The sequence below is a fragment of the Macaca mulatta genome, chromosome 2 (assembly GCF_049350105.2).
Source record: "Macaca mulatta isolate MMU2019108-1 chromosome 2, T2T-MMU8v2.0, whole genome shotgun sequence".
NCBI lineage: Eukaryota > Metazoa > Chordata > Mammalia > Primates > Cercopithecidae > Macaca > Macaca mulatta.
The window spans coordinates 57,471,077-57,489,082 of record NC_133407.1 but is presented as its reverse complement, the minus strand read 5'-3'; the positions used below and the strand labels follow the sequence as shown (position 1 = coordinate 57,489,082).

General features: G+C 36.9%; 1 protein-coding gene and 1 non-coding gene across 3 annotated transcripts in view; one reads left to right on the top strand and one right to left on the bottom strand.

Annotated features, from left to right (window-relative positions):
- DHX36 (DEAH-box helicase 36) overlaps nucleotides 1-18,006 on the top strand; it is a 51,832-nt gene that overhangs the window by 16,274 nt on the left and 17,552 nt on the right. For both annotated transcript variants that reach the window (XM_015131845.3, XM_077994165.1), the window contains exons 6-14: nucleotides 2,308-2,387; nucleotides 3,480-3,554; nucleotides 3,675-3,841; nucleotides 5,242-5,323; nucleotides 10,021-10,161; nucleotides 10,455-10,557; nucleotides 11,242-11,329; nucleotides 15,660-15,715; nucleotides 17,184-17,248. In XM_015131845.3, coding sequence (XP_014987331.3) covers nucleotides 2,308-2,387; nucleotides 3,480-3,554; nucleotides 3,675-3,841; nucleotides 5,242-5,323; nucleotides 10,021-10,161; nucleotides 10,455-10,557; nucleotides 11,242-11,329; nucleotides 15,660-15,715; nucleotides 17,184-17,248 — 857 coding nt within the window. The remainder of the gene's footprint in view (nucleotides 1-2,307; nucleotides 2,388-3,479; nucleotides 3,555-3,674; nucleotides 3,842-5,241; nucleotides 5,324-10,020; nucleotides 10,162-10,454; nucleotides 10,558-11,241; nucleotides 11,330-15,659; nucleotides 15,716-17,183; nucleotides 17,249-18,006) is intronic.
- Nucleotides 14,675-14,778, bottom strand: LOC114676475 (U6 spliceosomal RNA). The gene has a single exon (XR_003727547.2). It is a non-coding gene; the product is annotated as a U6 spliceosomal RNA (small nuclear RNA).

Sequence of the window (18,006 nt, the reverse complement as noted above, 5' to 3'; positions counted from 1 at the left end):
AAACACTTCTGGTCCTGATCATTTTGGCTAAGGAATACTCAACCTGTACATTGATTTTGTTGTTATTATTTTTAGTTAGATGACCTAGTTAATTATGTTTTATATATTTTTTAAAGGTGTTTGGGGTTTCTTGTCATATTTCAGTATGCATAGTGAATTTATTTATGCTGTATAATTTTGTGTATAAATTATAAAGGTTTGTGTTTGTCTTTGGTTTTATGACAGTGCTGTTTATCACATGTCTAAGTCATTTAATATAGAATCTGTGGTTAAAAACATTACCAATTACGACAGTATTTCTCAGAAAATACAGTATATGTTTTAAGCTTTGGTTTCTAAGAAGTACTATAAAGAAAGAGCAGTAGACTTCACTGCTTTTAAAAAAAAATTGTGTAAATTTATGGGATACAAGTGCAATTTTGTTACATGCATAGATTCTGTAGTGGTTAAGTGAGGGCTTCTAGGGTGTCCATCACCCACATCATATACATTGTACCCATTAAGTAATTTCTCATCATCTGTCCCCCTCCTACCTTCTCTTCTGAGTCTCCATTGTTTGTCATTCCATACTTTATGTCAACATATACCTGGTTTTTAGCACCCACTTATGTGAGATATGATATTTGTCTTTCTGTGTCTATTTCGACATGATTTCACTCTCACAGCTGAATAGTATTATTCCATTCCTTATCCAGTCATCCATTGATAGGCACTTAGATTGATTCCATATCTTGACTATTGTGAATGGTACTGTGATAAACATGCAAGGCAGGTGTTTTTTTGTTTGTTTGGTTGGTTGGTTGGTTTTTTTTGATACATTGATTTCTTTTCCTTTGGGTACAAACCCAGTAGTGGGATTGCTGGATCAAATGATAGCGCTATTCTTAGTTCTATCCATATTGTTATCTATAGAGGCTGTACTAATTTACATTCCCACTAACAGTATGTAAGAGTTCTCTTTTATCCATGTCCTGGCCAAGATCTATTATTTTTTGACTCTTTCATAGTAGCCATTTTGACTGGAGTAAGATGATTTCTCATTGTGGTTTTAATTTGCATTTCTCTGATGATGATGTTGTGCATTTTTCATATACCTGTTGGCCATTTGTATATCTTCTTTTGAAAAATGTCTGTTCCTGTCTTTTGCCCTCCTTCTAATGGGATGATTTGTCTTTTGTTGTTGTTGTTTGAGTTTCTTGTGTATACTGGATATTTGTCCGCTGCTGAATGAATAGTTTGTACATATTTTCTTCCATTCTGGAGATTATCTGTTTACTCTGTTGATTATTTCTTTTGTTGTGTAGAAATTTCTCAGTTGATTCCCATTTGTCTATTTTTATTTTTGTCGTCTGTGCTTTTGAGGTCTTAGTCATAAATTCTTGGCCTAGACCAATGTCTGAAAGAGTTTTTCCCTAGGTTTTCTTCTAGTAGTTTTAGTTTCAGGTGGTCTTCACCCTTTTATGGGGATGATATTCCAGGAAATAGCATAAAATTACGGAATGGTGAAAAATAAACCACTTTTGTTATAACACAGTTTTGTAGCTAGACTTAAATATTTTCACTAATATATAGCCGTTATTGTATATGCAGATAGTAGGAATAAATGCTAAGTAGGTAATTTTTTTCTTCTTTTTTCACCATCTGTTGGAATTTGAGTAGACAGGTTAACGTGGTCTGTCAGTGTGTACTAGGTATACTTTGGAAAGTTTTACTTCCAAAATATTATTTCTTAGAAATTATGCCATTTTCTATTTCTGATCCCTTATTATCACTGTTCTGTCATGAAATAACTGTCAGTTACTTTTAGTTGTACAAATCAGTATTAGATTATAACATTTCATCTTTCCAAAGCTTATTTTTGGCAGTTGTAACTTTCAAAGCATGACCAAGAACTAGAAATTCAACACCAGTCCCTACCACAAACAAAAACACAAGGGAAGAGTATCAGTATGTAATTACTTTCGAATTACGCATAACTTCTACAAGTTTAGATCTTGATTTGCAGCTCTTAGAAAAGACCAAAAATGTATAAATTAATGAGAGGATGCTATAGAAAGGCGCTTTGAAACTAGTGATGAGAGAACTTGGCCTTACAAGATTTTATAAGAGGAAATGAAAAATAAGCATGAACAGCTCTTGAGAGAGGCACACACTGTTTTAGATACCTCAGATTTTAATATCTGTTTTTTTTTTAACTCATTGAGAAATCTGAAGAGCAATTTTTCAACTGTCCGAGATTTTCATGGATATTCAGGATATTTGTTCTAAAGGAAATTATATTCTCTTTATATTTTGTTTGAATTAAAGGTTGCGGAAAGAGTGGCTGCAGAAAGGGCAGAATCTTGTGGCAATGGTAATAGTACTGGATATCAAATTCGTCTCCAGAGGTAAGAAATGTTCACTTCTTATATGCAAGCAGATTTTATGAAACTTTGAAGCTGGAGATTCAAAAGAAAGGATATTTTCCCCATTTTTATGATGGTTATTACTATTACAATTACCATTTAAAGTAATTGCAGCATAGATGGCTTGCTGCCACAAATTTATCTTTTAACCCAATCGGACTTCGATTGCCTTTTTAAAATGGTGCTTTTATATTTGGAATGATTAGAAAAATAAACATTTTTCCTGGACATAGATTAGTAGACCATTACTCTCTCTGAAAAGATTGTGTTCTATACCTTTCAGTACCACCTCCACACACTTCTGACTAACTTTTTAAATTGATTTTGGTATCTTAACCCCCTGTCCAACTCCACTGTGCAGTACATATCTGGTCCTTTTCTGGAGCTTCGGACTCCATTTGCCTTTTTATGTTTTAATTTACTTAACGTTTTTTAGAGATAGGTTCTCATTCTGTCGCTCTGGCCAGAGATAGGTTCTCATTCTGTCGCTCTGGCCGAAGTGCAGTGGTGCAGTCAGCTCACTGCAGCCTAAGACTCCTGTGTTCAAGCAATCCTCCCACCTCAACCTCTCAAGTAGGTGGGGCTATCAGTGCATACCACTATGACTGGCTAATTTTTTTTACTTTTCAAGACTGAATCTCCCTATGTTGTCCGGGTTGATCTTGAACTCCTAGGCTCAAGCAACCCTCCCATCTCAGCCTCAAAGTGTTGGGATTACAGGCGTGAGCCACCATGCCTGACACGCTTGCCTTTTCAAATGAGTGAACTTTCCAATTATGAACCAAATATTTAGGCCCTGTAAGTAAGTCAGTTGTTATCTCAATGTCAATGGTCTTATCTTTTAAAAGAAATTAACATTGTATCAATGACAACAATGATAATGTATAATGAATTTGAATGAAGTATTTCCCATTACCCTATTGTGGTGGGTGTTCTTATAACTAAAAAAAAAAAATGAAGATTTTCATTAAAACTGAAAGCATTTCTAAAATTGAAGATATAAACCTTTGTGGTAGTTAGCTAATTACTAGGAAAGAAAACCAAGAATTATTAGTTCATGTCTTTCATTCACAGTCGGTTGCCAAGGAAACAGGGTTCTATCTTATACTGTACAACAGGAATCATCCTTCAGTGGCTCCAGTCAGACCCGTGAGTATGTTTCAATTAAGGAAATATAAGTATTATGAAAAGATGTAATTATTAAATTGGATTTTACTAGTCATTAAAGAAAAATGTTTTAAAATTTTGTACTTCACACTTCTGCCTTAGGTGTTTGTCCAGCGTTAGTCATATCGTACTTGATGAAATCCATGAAAGAAACCTGCAGTCAGATGTTTTAATGACTGTTGTTAAAGATCTTCTCAATTTTCGATCTGACTTGAAAGTAATACTGATGAGTGCAACATTGAATGCAGAAAAGTTTTCAGAATATTTTGGTGAGTAAAATGTGTAGTTACTACATTAGAAAAGGTACTAGAAAACCACTTAATTAAAAAAAATTAATATGGTACTAGGTAAAGAGTAGTCAAAATGAATGTTTAGCTATTAATTTTATTTTAATATTATTCTACCCTACAGTTTCATGGGTTAGACAGTTGGGTCTATTTTTAAATGATGGCATCATCTCTGATAGTGAGGACAGGTAGCTTCTTGTTGCTACCGCCACACAATTAAGATGGCATCGTTGAAGTCAAACCACAGATTTGCGTAATTTTATAAACTTCTTTCTGTAATTTTTCTGTGGCTTTTATCTACTATCACAGGTTAGGGTGGCAGTTTTCTGCTAATACTGCTAGTGACCACTTAACGAAACACCTTCAGTGTTCCAGGTAGTATATTTACCACTTTGTCTTCCTTAGTCTTTATAATACTTTATGAGGTACGTACTATTATTCACATTTTTACAGATGAGAAAGCAGACTCAGAGCAGTTAAGTAGCTTTCCCAAGCTGAACGTAGATTGGACCAGCTGCAAAGCACATTCTTTTAAAATCAGTCCTAACTGTCTTTCCTGCTTATACTTGTGAAGGAAAGAAGGGGAAAGGGAGGGAATTACAATGTAATATAGTTATGTTTAATAAATGTTCTTGTCATCAGCATTATAAAAGTCCTTTAAAATACATCCCAGTTAAACTGAAAACCGTGTAAGGTTAGTTGGGGTAGGTGTTATTGTTGTTTTTTTAAAATGAGGCTTCTAGAACTAACATTGAGTACCTTGCTCAAATGTATGCACGTCATATGTAGAGCAGTGATACCTGCTCAGATATTTTGACCTCCCATGTGATGTTTGATTTTTCAGTGTGTACTGCTTGTTTTCCTTGTTATGAAATGTAAAGAGCATTTAAATAACAATGCTGAAGTGATTTTTTTATTAGTAATTTTGAAATTGTAGCAATTTATTTGTTTAGGTCTTGTTTTGATTACTTTTCTCCACTAATTCTGGGTGCTACAAGTAGTAATGCTTATCTGGAATTCAGTAAAACTTCGATATTCTGGATATTCTGTTATGATACCATCTGGGTTAATGATGAAGAGAAAATAGACTTCTAACTAATGGATTTTGAGTTCAACTTAAAACTCTATTCTTTGGTATTCTGTGTTATTTTGTAGAACTGAGATGTGTGTACAGTTTGGTAGCAGTAAAGTGGTATTGAGTGAAGACTAGACTGCTGCTTTTTATTAAAGTAGATATGGAAAAATAGGGTAGAACTGTAAAAGCTACAGGACCATTTTCTGGAATTAATAGTAAGTAATAGAGTCATTGTCCTATTTACAGTATATTAATTTTTTTAACATTTGAGTACAAATTTATGCTTATATTTTGTCTGCCGTGATAGGTAACTGTCCAATGATACATATACCTGGTTTTACCTTTCCGGTTGTGGAATATCTTTTGGAAGATATAATTGAAAAAATAAGGTAAGTAAACATTAGAAAATAAAAAACATTAAAAAGTACTAATATATCACTTTTCTTATGTCAAACTTTAGTCTCAGAAACCCACCATTGACTACCGCCTTGTAAAAAATTTGCTGGGAATTAGCTATACTTGGCTGCACATTAAAATTACCTGGAGCTTTTTAAACTCCAGATGCCTAATTTATACTCCTACCTAAATTACATTACAATGTCTGAGGTAGTAGCCAGGCATCAGTGGGTTTTTTTTTTTTTTTTTTTTTTTTTGAGACAGAGTCTCTCTCTGTCACCCAGCCTATAGTGCAGTGTAGCCATCTCCACTCACGGCGACCTCCGCCTTCCAGGTTGAAGTGATTCTCCCACCTCAGCCTCCCAAGTAACTGGGATTACAGGCACACACCACTGTGCACAGCTAATTTTTGTATTTTTAGTAGAAACACAGTTTCACCTTGTTGGCCAGGCTGGTCTCAAACTCCTGACCTCACGTGATCTGCCCGCTTCAGCATCCCAAAGTAGTGGGATTACAGGCATGAGCTACCACGCCTGGCTGGCATCAGTGTTTTTTGAAGATCCCGGGCAGCAAAGTTTGGGAACCTTTGTCTTAAGTGTTTGAGCCGTTTTGATGGTTCTGTTACCTGATTTTTACTTTCCTTTGTTGGCTTCCATTGCCTAACATTTAAATATAATTTCCCCCAGGCTTCTCAATCATTTATGTTTTCACTGTGCAAACCTGTTTATATCCCTGACTGTAGTTGTATATTTTCACAGCTTTCAGTAGTATAGCTTCAGAGCTGAAGCTTCTCCTGATCTTTGAACTGGCTTTCTACTCAGTAGTAGTCTAGCACCACAGATGCCTTGAACCTAACATTTCTCAAGCCTAAATTGTTATCTTATATTCTCCCACCAAAAAAATAAAACAATGTTTTATACTTTATACTTTACTATATAATGGTTAATGATTATCCTCCACTCAGTTTTCTAACCTATAAATCAAAAGCTAGTGTGTATCAGGCAGTTATATACCAGGGTATGGCAACTGTTTTACACGCTGAGTAACCAAGTTAATCCAAGTCATTTTGTATTTGCCTTCAAACAGACACAAACCGTGGGAACTTTCTTCTTGAACATGCCTTTTCATTTTTATTTGTTTGCCAAGGTCCTTATTGTCTCTCCTGTGCTATATAATAGTTACTCTTTTGGTACTATATTCTTCACTCTTAGGATTGCTGCCATGTATTTTCCTAAAAACAATTTGTTCATGTGAGCTTTCTTCTCCTGGGCAAGCTCCTTGCATATGTGATATCTCTTTAAGAAACTGTTAAGAGCCTTTTTTGGTTTGCCATGGCTATAATAGAACACATCAGCTGGTATGCCTAAGTTACTGATTCCCTCAGCATTCTGACCACTGGCCTTTTGCTGCTAGCAGACTTCTCCAGGAGCTTGTGTAGAATTGTATTTGTATTATTTGATGGGAAAAAGACTGAGAAGCACAGCCCCATAGGATCAGGTTCAAATTCCTTAGCTGGTCATTCCAAGGCCCTTTACAGTGTGTCCCCATCCTCTTTTCTAGCCTCATTTCCCAGTCACGTGTCCTATGGCCTGCTTGTGCTAAGTATACCATTCCATAATGGTATATTTAGCATGCCATGCCCTCTCATTCATGAATTTGCGCTGTTATGTTTTCCTTCCTCTTAGACCTTTATATGCCATCTTCTCCATCCTTTCATTTGTAAGCTATTGATTATATAAGAAAAATCCCAGCTTCATTGCTTGTTAAGCCTTCCGTAATACCTCTCACAGACTTGAATTCTTCTTTTTTTTTTTTTTTTTGGAGACAGAGTTTCACTCCATCGCCAGGCTGGAGTGCAGTGGTGTGATCTCCGCTCACTGCAACCTCCACCTCCCAGGTTCAAGCAATTCTTCTGCCTCAGCCTCCTGAGTACCTGGGACTATAGGTGCACGCCACCATGCCCAGCTGATTTTTGCATTTTTAGTAGAGATGGGGTTTCACCATGTTGGCCAGGATGGTCTCAATCTCTTGACCTTGTGATCTGCCCCCCTCGGCCTCCCAAACTGCTGGGATTACAGATGTGAGCCACCACACCCGGGCGGCCTTTAATTCTTTCTCATCTGTATTCCTGCAACATTTGTATCATATCTCTTATAACACTTATGTTATTTGTTGTATAGTGTATCTCTTTGTATTTGCCTCTTGCACTAGATTTCAGACTTTTTGGGGTTCAGGATTTTGTCTTGTTTATTTTAGTAACTAGTACATAGCACAGTGCCTAACCTATGGTAAATCTGAATGAAAAAAAGGACAGCCAGGCATGGTGGCTCATGTCTGTAATCCCAATGCTTTGGTAGGCAGAGGTGGGGCAGATCGCTTGAGCCCAGCAGTTCAAGACCAGTCTGGGCAACGTGGTGAAACCCCGTCTCTACAAAAAATACAAAAGTAAGCTGCATGAGGTGCCATGCGCTTATAGACCCAGCTACTCAGGACGCTGAGGTGGGAGGATTTCTTGAGCCTGGGAGGCGGAGATTGCAGTGAATAGAGATCACACCACTGCACTGCAGCCCAGGTGACAAAGGGAGACCGTGTTTCAAAAAGGGATTGGGGACTAGATGTAGAAACACTTGGGATGAGATTTTTCAAGACTCTAAAGTTATCTTAAGAAAACCAGGAAGTGAGAGTGGAAGGTGAGAGCAAAGTTCCTACAACCATTTTTATATGAAGAAAAATCTGCTGAGTTTTGACCATTTATTTCACAAGTATTTACTCAATGCTTTGCACTGTGCTAGGGTCTGAACATTAAGCAAGGGGAGACTTGGTATCTTCTCTCAGAATTTATTTGTAGACAGGGAGACACATAAGCTGTTATATATGAAGTCTGAGGGAAGTGAAGAGTATATTAGAAATCAGATTTGATATGTTAGGTAGAGACTGGTCAAGTTAGGAAAGCAGTTGAAGTCAAAGTAGGAAAGAGGGAAATGTATATGTCAGAGAAGATAGAACATACTAAAAGCCTCAGAGAGACAGCATGTAATGGTCTTCCATGTCCTGATTTTATCATCAGCGGCCATAAATTTTCTGTATCCTCCCTCTTCATTTCCACTTTTTACCATGTGTCCCACATCCTATCATGGCACATTTAGCAGTTGCTTGCCAGGAAAATAATAGGCAACTGCTTGGCAACAATGAAAACAAAGTTTTGAGGATCAATAATCTGAAGGCACCTGATGGAAACTTGCTTTCTGAAGCTCCCTGGATGTTAGGGAATGCATATGGAATTGTAGCCAAGCAGTCTCTTAAAACGAAAAGATGGTATCTGTGCTTTTGTCATCTGCTGATCAACTCTAAGAGGAGAGTTGAATGAGGGTGTTCCTTGATTAGAGATTTTCATCAGAAGCTCCTGGCTGTCCCCTTCCCAGAAGAAGAGCTGCACAGCAGGGAGGTAGCAAAGAAAATACAATGACCAGAACAAGAGCAGGGCAAGATGATATGGAGGGTTGTGATTGGAGGTGGGAGGATTGAAGGTTACCTCTGTTTTGCAATTTCTGGAAAGGGAGCCGACTGTGGGTCCATCCTGCTGACTAGAACCAATCTGTGTCTCAGTTTGCCCTACCTCAAGTTGGTGCCTCTGTATGTATCTAAGACTTAGGGGAATTCTGGGTCACAGGTACTGAATAGGGAAGGGGATTAACATTTTCTGGGTGTCTGCTATACATGAGGCTTTATCACTTTTTTTTTAACTTTATCACATTTTTAAAAATCTCATGCCAGTACTGTTATAAAAATATTAATCTCTCAAATAATATAACTAAAGACCAGATATTTAATGCCTTATATAAGGTCACGCAGCTAGTCAGTAGCTGAGCAAGGACATCAATTCTGACTTGGGAGTCCATGCTCCAACCCCTCCCCCATTCCATCTAGAGGCTGTCCTCTAGTTGAACTCAGAGACGCCTTGGGGTTAAAGTGTGGGTTCATTTTTATCTTTTCCCACCCCATGCCTCGCAGGACTGACAGTGATAGGTAGAATTATTGTCCAGATGTGCCCTCTGTGGTTTTAGCAGTCACTATAGGATGGTAGTGGAATCATAGTACAGCACTCGATTGACATATGAGAGACTTGAATGCTGATTCTGGATCTGCCATTAGCTACAACTGTGTGACTGAGCAGAATTAAATAGTTCTCTAGCATGGGTCTCTAGATCTGGATATACTATCTGAATCTCCTGCGGGCACTAATTAAAATTCTTAGATTAATAGACCCAAGGCATACCTACCAAATCCAAATCATCAGGGATGGGATTTAGGAGTCTGTATTTTACAAACTCTCTGAGGGATTCAATTCTTATGTGCAGTCAGATTTGGACTTACATTAATGTTAACTATTGTTCTAAAGCAAACTTAAAATTTAAGGTAAAAGTTACTCTAGTGTTTTTTAAAAATTTTAAGTACTAAAAATGGTCTATAGGTTTCTGTACTTCAATAGAGAAGAATGATTTTTATCTAAAATATGAGGTTTTGTAAGTTAGTGAACACAAACTGATATTTTAGCTAGCATTCACTCGAAAGCATAATGAAAATATTCTGTAGAATTCTTTTTGAAAATCCTAAATATAAAATATCACAGATTTTAGCTAAAACTAGAGTTTCAAAAAAGTGAAGATATTCAAGAATGTTTTTATTTTAGGTATGTTCCAGAACAAAAAGAACACAGATCCCAGTTTAAGAGGGGTTTCATGCAAGGGCATGTAAACAGACAAGAAAAAGAAGAAAAAGAAGCAATATATAAAGAACGTTGGCCAGATTATGTAAGGGAACTGCGAAGAAGGTGAGTTTATTTTGTTTGAAGGTGAGAAATCAGTGGCTCAATAACTAAAACAGAAAGCCAGGGGCTGGGAGCATCTTCTTGAATCTGTACATACTTAAAGGAGAGGACTGTGAATCTCTTACTCCAGCTAAATATTGTGCTGATTTGACTTTTAAGCATTATTAGCCCAGTAATTCTCTGCGATGTGTAGATTATGTTCCTCCATTTGCAGATTGAGTTAATTTTAAACTTTTATAGCAAGTTACTAGAAAACTTGATTAAGTATTTCGTAACTTTGTGTTTAACTTTGATAGGTATTCTGCAAGTACTGTAGATGTTATAGAAATGATGGATGATGATAAAGTTGATCTCAATTTGATTGTTGCCCTTATCCGATACATTGTTTTGGAAGAAGAGGTTAGTTTTGTTTATTTTTCTTTCTTCAGTTAACATAATTTTAATTTTATTAATGTATCAAGGCCATGAAAAATACAATTTTCTTAAATGTTTATAAAATAGCTTGGAAAAAATTACTTTTGATACTAGAAATCATCTCATAGTAGCAGAAGATTTAGGCATTTGACCTGTTTGAAGAAAAAACTAAACAAATATCTGGATTATAAATCTCATTTTTTAATAGTGAGCTTAGCCGGGTGCAGTGGCTCACGCCTGTAATCCCAGCACTCTGGGAGGCCAAAGCAGGTGGATCACTAGAGGCCAGGAGTTTGAGACCAGCCTGGCCAACATGGCAAAACCCTGTCTCTACTAAAAATACAAAAATTAGCTGAGCGTGGTGGCGCAGGCCTGTAATCCCAGCTACTTGGGAGGCTGAGCATGAGAATCGCTTGAACCCAGGAGGCAGATGTTGCAGTGATCCGAGATCATGCCGTTGTACTCCAGCCTGGGTGACAGGGCAAGACTCTGGCTCAAAACCAATAATTAAAAAAAAAAAAAAAAAGTGGGCTTATATACTTTTAATTATTAACGAAAATTATCCTGAGCTAGTGTAATTTTAATGGAGACTTAAGTGTGCACACAATTTTACTGTTACTGCATTTTGTTGATACGATCCTTTGTAATGGTTATTTCCCCTTCATACAGGATGGTGCGATACTGGTCTTTCTACCAGGCTGGGACAATATCAGCACTTTACATGATCTCTTGATGTCACAAGTAATGTTTAAATCAGGTATTATGTAAATATATTTTACTATAATTCAAAGAGTGGTATTTGAATTATATGTGGGATGTGTATATTTTTCTTTTATTTGAAGAAGTGTTGCTTCTACTAGGTCACAGATGAAGGGAAAGCTTTTTATTTAGTATTTTGAAGAGAATATTTTCTTTCTTTTTCACAATTTGCCTAATAAAATTGGCTCTTAAAGCATAGGTATGTGGGGTTTTTCATTTTTTCACTCACTGCTGCAAAAAAGAAATCCCTTAGCCCAGTATTTCTGAATTCTGACTATGCAACAGAGTCACCCATGGAGCTTCTTTAAGGTTCAGATACGTAGACCCCATCATCACCCCAAATCTAAGAATGTGACCTGAACATCTGAAGTTTTTAAAATTCCTCAAGTGATTTTGATCCTGTATGAGCAGCATATTTTGAAACATATAAACGTCAGAGGAATGAATGAGAACATTTTTTTCTATAAAATTTAGAGTATTTTCAGCAATCATTAACTTCAAATATAAAAACAACAAAACAAATTCTATTTAATTTTTACGGTTCTGAATATTTTTTTATTTTGAGATGAAGTCTCACTCTGTTGGCAGTCTGGAGTGTGTTGGTGCCATCTCGGCTCACTGCAACCTCTGCCTCCTGGGTTCAAGCAGTTCTCCTGCCTCAGCCTCCAGGGTAGCTGGGATTACAGGCATGTGCCACCATGCCAGCCGACTTTTTGCATTTTTAGTAGAGATGGGGTTTCACTATGTTGGCCAGGCTGGTCTCGAACTCCAGACCTGAAGTGATCCTCCCACCTCAGCCTTCCAGAGTGCTGGGATTACAGGCTTGAGCCACCACGCGTGGCCTCCAAATATAATTTCTAACCTCACTCTGTTGAAGTGCTTTTGACAAAATGTATTTATTTATTTATTTTTGAGGCAGTCTAACTCTGTTGCCCAGGCTGGAGCGCAGTGGTGCGATCTCGACTCACTGCAATCTCTGCCTTCCAGGTTCATGAGATTCTCCTGCCTCAGCCTCCTGAGTAGCTGGGACTACAGGCATCCACCACCACGCCCGGCTAATTTTTTTGTATTTTTAGTAGAGACGGGGTTTCACCGTGTTAGCCAGGATGGTCTCGAACTCCTGACCTCGTGATCCGCTTGCCTCAGCCTCCCAAAGTGCTGGGATTACAGGCATGAGCCACCGCGCCCAGCCAGACAAAATTTACAGGCACCAGAAAATATTTTGATCTAATTGTATTGACTAAAATAATAAATGCCTATTTTTATTATTTGTTAAATCCCGTTGTCATGCTCTGAAAGCATTCTCTGTAATTAAAATTATTTACTATCTAGCTGGTGAAGTATTTTGATCTAATTGACTTCTCTATAAAGAAACACTGTTTTCTGTTTCCTTTTTGTGTGACAACTTTTCTCTGTAGAAAAGTTTGTCATGATTAGACAGCTGAATTTTTTTTTTTCAAACAACTAAAATTTTTTATTGGCTATATCTTCTAACTCTGTCCTTTCCTTCCCCCATTATAAACATTATTGCATAGTGTACTTATAATTTTTAAAAATATATGCATATATTTACCAATAAAGATAAGATATATACCAAAATATTATCATTTAGTGTATATGGTGGGGAGTGGGAAAAGGGTGTGATATTACAGATTATTATAATTGACTTCATTAACTTTCTAGTTTGAATTAATTATTCTAAAGGAAAGAGTTACTGATGTATATACTTCCACTACCAGCTCAATTCCTTTTAAAGGAAATCTTTCCAGAACTTGATGTTTTTTCTCAAATTATGTTGAAAAAAGCTTAGCCTTGATAATCAGTTGTATAGTCAGTCACTGTCATGGGGAAAAAATTGGCCTAACTCTGTGCCGAGAAGTTAAGTTTTGAAACTCAGTTTATTAAATGCTTATCAATTTCTTGTTTCTTTCTTTTCATAAGAGTGTAGATTTTGTTCTCATTAACTCTGTTAGTTGTATGGTATCAGCAATATAAATTTTTTTTCCCCGATTATGTAGTCTTCAACAAAATTGTTTTTAATTTTATTATGCCTGGCTTTGAACTTTTTGTAAAGAAACATTTTAAACATACAAAAAACTAGAGAATCTTTTTTTTTTTTTTGAGATGGAGTCTCTGTCTCTGTCAGACTGGAGCGCAGTGGTGCGATCTCAGCTCACTGCAATCTCTGCCTCCCAGGTTCAAGCAGTTCCCTGTTTCAGCCTTCTGAGTAGCTGGGATTATAGGTGCCCACCACCATGCCTGGGTAATTTTTGTATTTTTAGTAGAGACAGGGTTTCACCATCTTAGCTAGGCTGGTCTTGAACTCCTGACCTTGTGATCCATCTGCCTTGGCCTCTGAAAGTGCTGGGATTACATGTGTGAGCTACTGCACCCAGCCAAAACTAGAGAATTTTAATGAATACCATATATATATCCACGACTTCAGTGCCAACAATTATTTTTTCAGTCCTAGTTTTTTCCTAAAGTCAATTGCAGCTGTCACATTTTATTTCTAAATGTATAAGCAAGAATCTCTAAAGGCAATTTTCTATATAACCATCATGTCTTTATCATACCTAATCCTTAATACCATCTAATAATCCAGTCTGTAATCAGATTTTCCCATTTTTTTGAAGTGTCTTTCACAGCTAGTCTGTTCAAACTATAGAAAATGTCAAACTAAATACATCTTTTGATCTGGCTCTAGAACATTGCTCCCCTCCACTCCCTGCTTTTTTCCTCATGGTAATAAAGTCATGGAAAAGACCAGGCCAGTTGTTCTCTAATAAGTCCAACTGTCTGAATTTTTCTGACTCTTTATGCTATCATTTCATTTGATTCTCTCTTACCTGTATTTCCTGTAACTTGGAAGTTATATCTGAAGGCTTGATTCAATTCAAGTATTTTTGGCTCGAACATTATAGTTGAAATACTTCATACTGTCACGGAGACAAGTAATTCAGAGCATTCTTTTTAGCGACGTCAGTTGCTCGACAGCTGTTTACTACTTTTTATTTTTTAGGATTCGTAAAATCTTTTCACAGAATCCATGGGGATCATCATATCTCCTTTAGATAACAACAGTTCTTTTCCGGGGAAATATAGCTGACTTAAATCATTTGGGCATTTAAGTCAGATTGTATTTTTGTAAGCATACTTAAATGTGAAATTAACCCTTGTTTTCTTAATACTCTCCCTTTCACCCATCACTGTATTATATCAGGCTTTCTGTGTTCGCTAATAATCGTGAATGGGCTTGAGCTATTTTATTTGGAAACTTAAAAAGTAGGAATTTCTTATATTTTTAACAAAATGTGTTTATTTTTTATTTTTTTCTTTTTTTAAAAATATGGAACGCTTCAGAAATTTGCGTGTCATCCTTGCGCAGGGGCCATACTAATCTCTGTATTGTTCCAATTTTAGTATATGTGCTGCCGAAGTGAGCACCAAAATAGGTTTAAAATGTGGGTCACTCTTGGAATGTATTATTTTTAACAAGGACTATTTCATTATTTTCTAAGTAGGACATGGGTATTTAATAAGTAATTTGCTCTAAAAATTTAGATATTATTGTTAAGATTAGAATAGTGAGGATTGCCAGGCGCCGGGCTCATGCCTGTAATCTGTAATCCCAGTACTTTGGAAGGCTGAGGCGGGTGGATTGCCTGAGCTCAGGAGTTCAAGACCAGCCTAGGCAACATGGCAAATCCCCATCTCTACAAAAAATACAAAAATTAGCTGGACGAGGTGGTGCATGCCTGTGGTCTCAGCTACTTGGGAGGCTGAGGTGGGAGGATCACTCGAGCCCAGGAGGCAGAGGTTGCAGTGAGCAGAGATCATACCACTGCACTCTCCTGGGCAACAGAATGAGACCCTGTCTCAACAACAAAAAAATAGGAGCACTCAAAGTGTACAAACATATTCATGTTAAACAGAATTTTCGGCTATTCAACTTTTATTGGTGTAATTTGAAAAAGTTACTCCCAACTTTTGAGCATTCTTTAAGAATTTGGGGAAAATACTTATCGATATGAAATAACAGAACAAAGTGTTAGCTTGAACTTGGAGCACTCAGAAAACAAGACTATAAAGAAATTAAGTTGGTCTGTTTGTATGTAGAAATATAAATTAAGAATTGTGTGGTTCTCTTAAACACATGGGCAATTTGTCAATAACTTAGATGGTTTAGCTCTTTTCATTAAACAATGTTCAATGTCTTATCAAAAAAAAGAATTATGTGGCTCAGCATCTGAATTCATTGTCTCATGTGTTTGATGGAGCTTTTCTGCAGCTCTTTATCTTAAAATTTAATTCTCTTTAATTTTCAGATAAATTTTTAATTATACCTTTACATTCATTGATGCCTACAGTTAACCAGACACAGGTATGTTAAATGGATACATTTGTTAAATGTATTTCAAACTGAGGCAAGCTTTAAGGACTGCTTGTTACATGTTTTCCTTTATTTTTTTTAAGGAGCATTTTCAAATAGTAATTCATGTAAAAAACACTTATTTGAGAACCTTTGCAAATGAGTCTTCAGGGAATGATTGCTCAGAAACTTGAATATTAGAGGATAACCCACAAATTAGATTAGTTGTGTCTACATTAGGGAAAAGTTTAAAGAATTGGTTTCACCAGTAACTTGGTTGGGTTTCCTGAATAAGAGAAAGAGGTATGTCAGTACTACCAACAGTAACCAAACGTGGAAATTAGTGATCTATGACGTACTACAGTTTGATGATGATTTGAGATTTAATTTCACAAAATTAGTATATTCACAGGTATAAAATTTCTTGTTTTAATAATGTATTATGAATGTTTTGACTCCATCAGATACAGGCACTTTCCTAATTAGAGTGAACACTGCATTCTCAGAGGCAGGATAATGTTATGATCTATAGTATTCGCAGGCTCTTGCAAAATGAAATTGATTAGAAAACCTGCTCCTTTCCCCGTTTCTAGTTTCTCCTTTTCTCTTTTTGTAAGAAAATATCACCATATTTTTCTCTGAGACCCTTTTAATATTTTTGTTGCTGTACCTCAGTCCCGAATTAGAGTACATACCTGAGAGAAGAGAAGGGGCAAGAAAGAAAACTCTTGATGTCAAAGACTGAAAGAGTTACCCAGCGTGAAAGTATTCATCTTCCACATCATAACCTAGTAAATTATGTATTCCTTTGCTGGAGAGTATGTGTGTAGCCTGGGAAGCATTTTCTCTATTGATTACCAGTTTTATAAATGAAAGGATAAGTTTATGCTTTTTTTTATTTGTTTGCATTATCGCCAGTGGTACTTAATTACCTATCTTCTTTCTACTTTAGTGACTTTGTCGGGGTTGTGGGCAGTATTTGTAGAATTCCCCATTTGAAGAGGATTTTTTTTTCACTCCAGTCTGATCTCAAGCTAGTAGACGGTGGTTGGTACAGCTGCACAGTTGACATTTATTCTGCTGGGTTGGGCATCTGCCTGATTGTTTATTGTTCTTACCCATGGAGATTTGACTTCATTATTCTTGTCCTTAACATAAATATCCCTCCCTCTACTTTATAACCTCCAGCTTTTGTTAAAAAACTGCTGTATATTTAAATAATGATACCTCATTGGAAATCTTGTTTGTGATAAGATTGTGACATCTGTGGGAGATTTAGTTTGGTTTACCAAAAGATAATTTTGTAATATTGAAAATGATCTATACTTTATAAATACGTCAATAAATATTAGATGTATATGTCAGTGACTGAACATAGAATGCTAAAAATGAACAGTATCTGAAGAAATTCCTCTAATTACAAAAATAATGTATTAGAAATTAGTGTTCTTTTGTGATTCTGATGTATTTATTTTTACAGGTGTTTAAAAGAACCCCTCCTGGTGTTCGGAAAATAGTAATTGCTACCAACATTGCGGAGACTAGGTAAAAGTTGTTTTAAATATAAAATACTGATTAAACACCATAAAGTATTTACATACGTTAATCTTTTTTCTCTACCACATGCCTTGTTATTTATTAAAAATAAAACCTTTTTTTTTTTTTTTTTTTTTTTTGAGACGGAGTCTCGCTGTGTCGCCCAGGCTGGAGTACAGTGGCCGGATCTCAGCTCACCGCAAGCCCCACCTCCTGGGTTTACGCCATTCTCCTGCCTCAGCCTCCCGAGTAGCTGGGACTACAGGCGCCCGCCACCTCGCCCGGCTAGTTTTTTGTATTTTTTAGTAGAGACGGGGTTTCACCGTGTTAGCCAGGATGGTCTCGATCTCCTGACCTCGTGATCCGCCCGTCTCGGCCTCCCAAAGTGCTGGGATTACAGGCTTGAGCCACCGCGCCCGGCCAAAAATAAAACCTTTTTTATGGCAGTGAGCATAGTTTTATTTTTTGTGGGCTTTTTCGAGACAAGGTCTCATTTTGTCACCCATGCTGGAGTGCAGTGGTACGATCATGACTCACTGCAGCCTTGACCTCCTCAGCTCAAGTGATCTTTCCACCTCAGCCTCCCAAGTAGCTTGTACCACAGGCATGTGCCACCACACCTGTCTGATTTTTAACATTTTTTGTAGAGATAGAGTCTCACTGTGTTGCCCAGGCTGATCTCTAACTCCTGGGCTCAAAACGATCCTATTGCCTCAGCCTCCCAAAGTGCTGGGATAACAGGCCTGAGCCACCATGCATGGCCAATT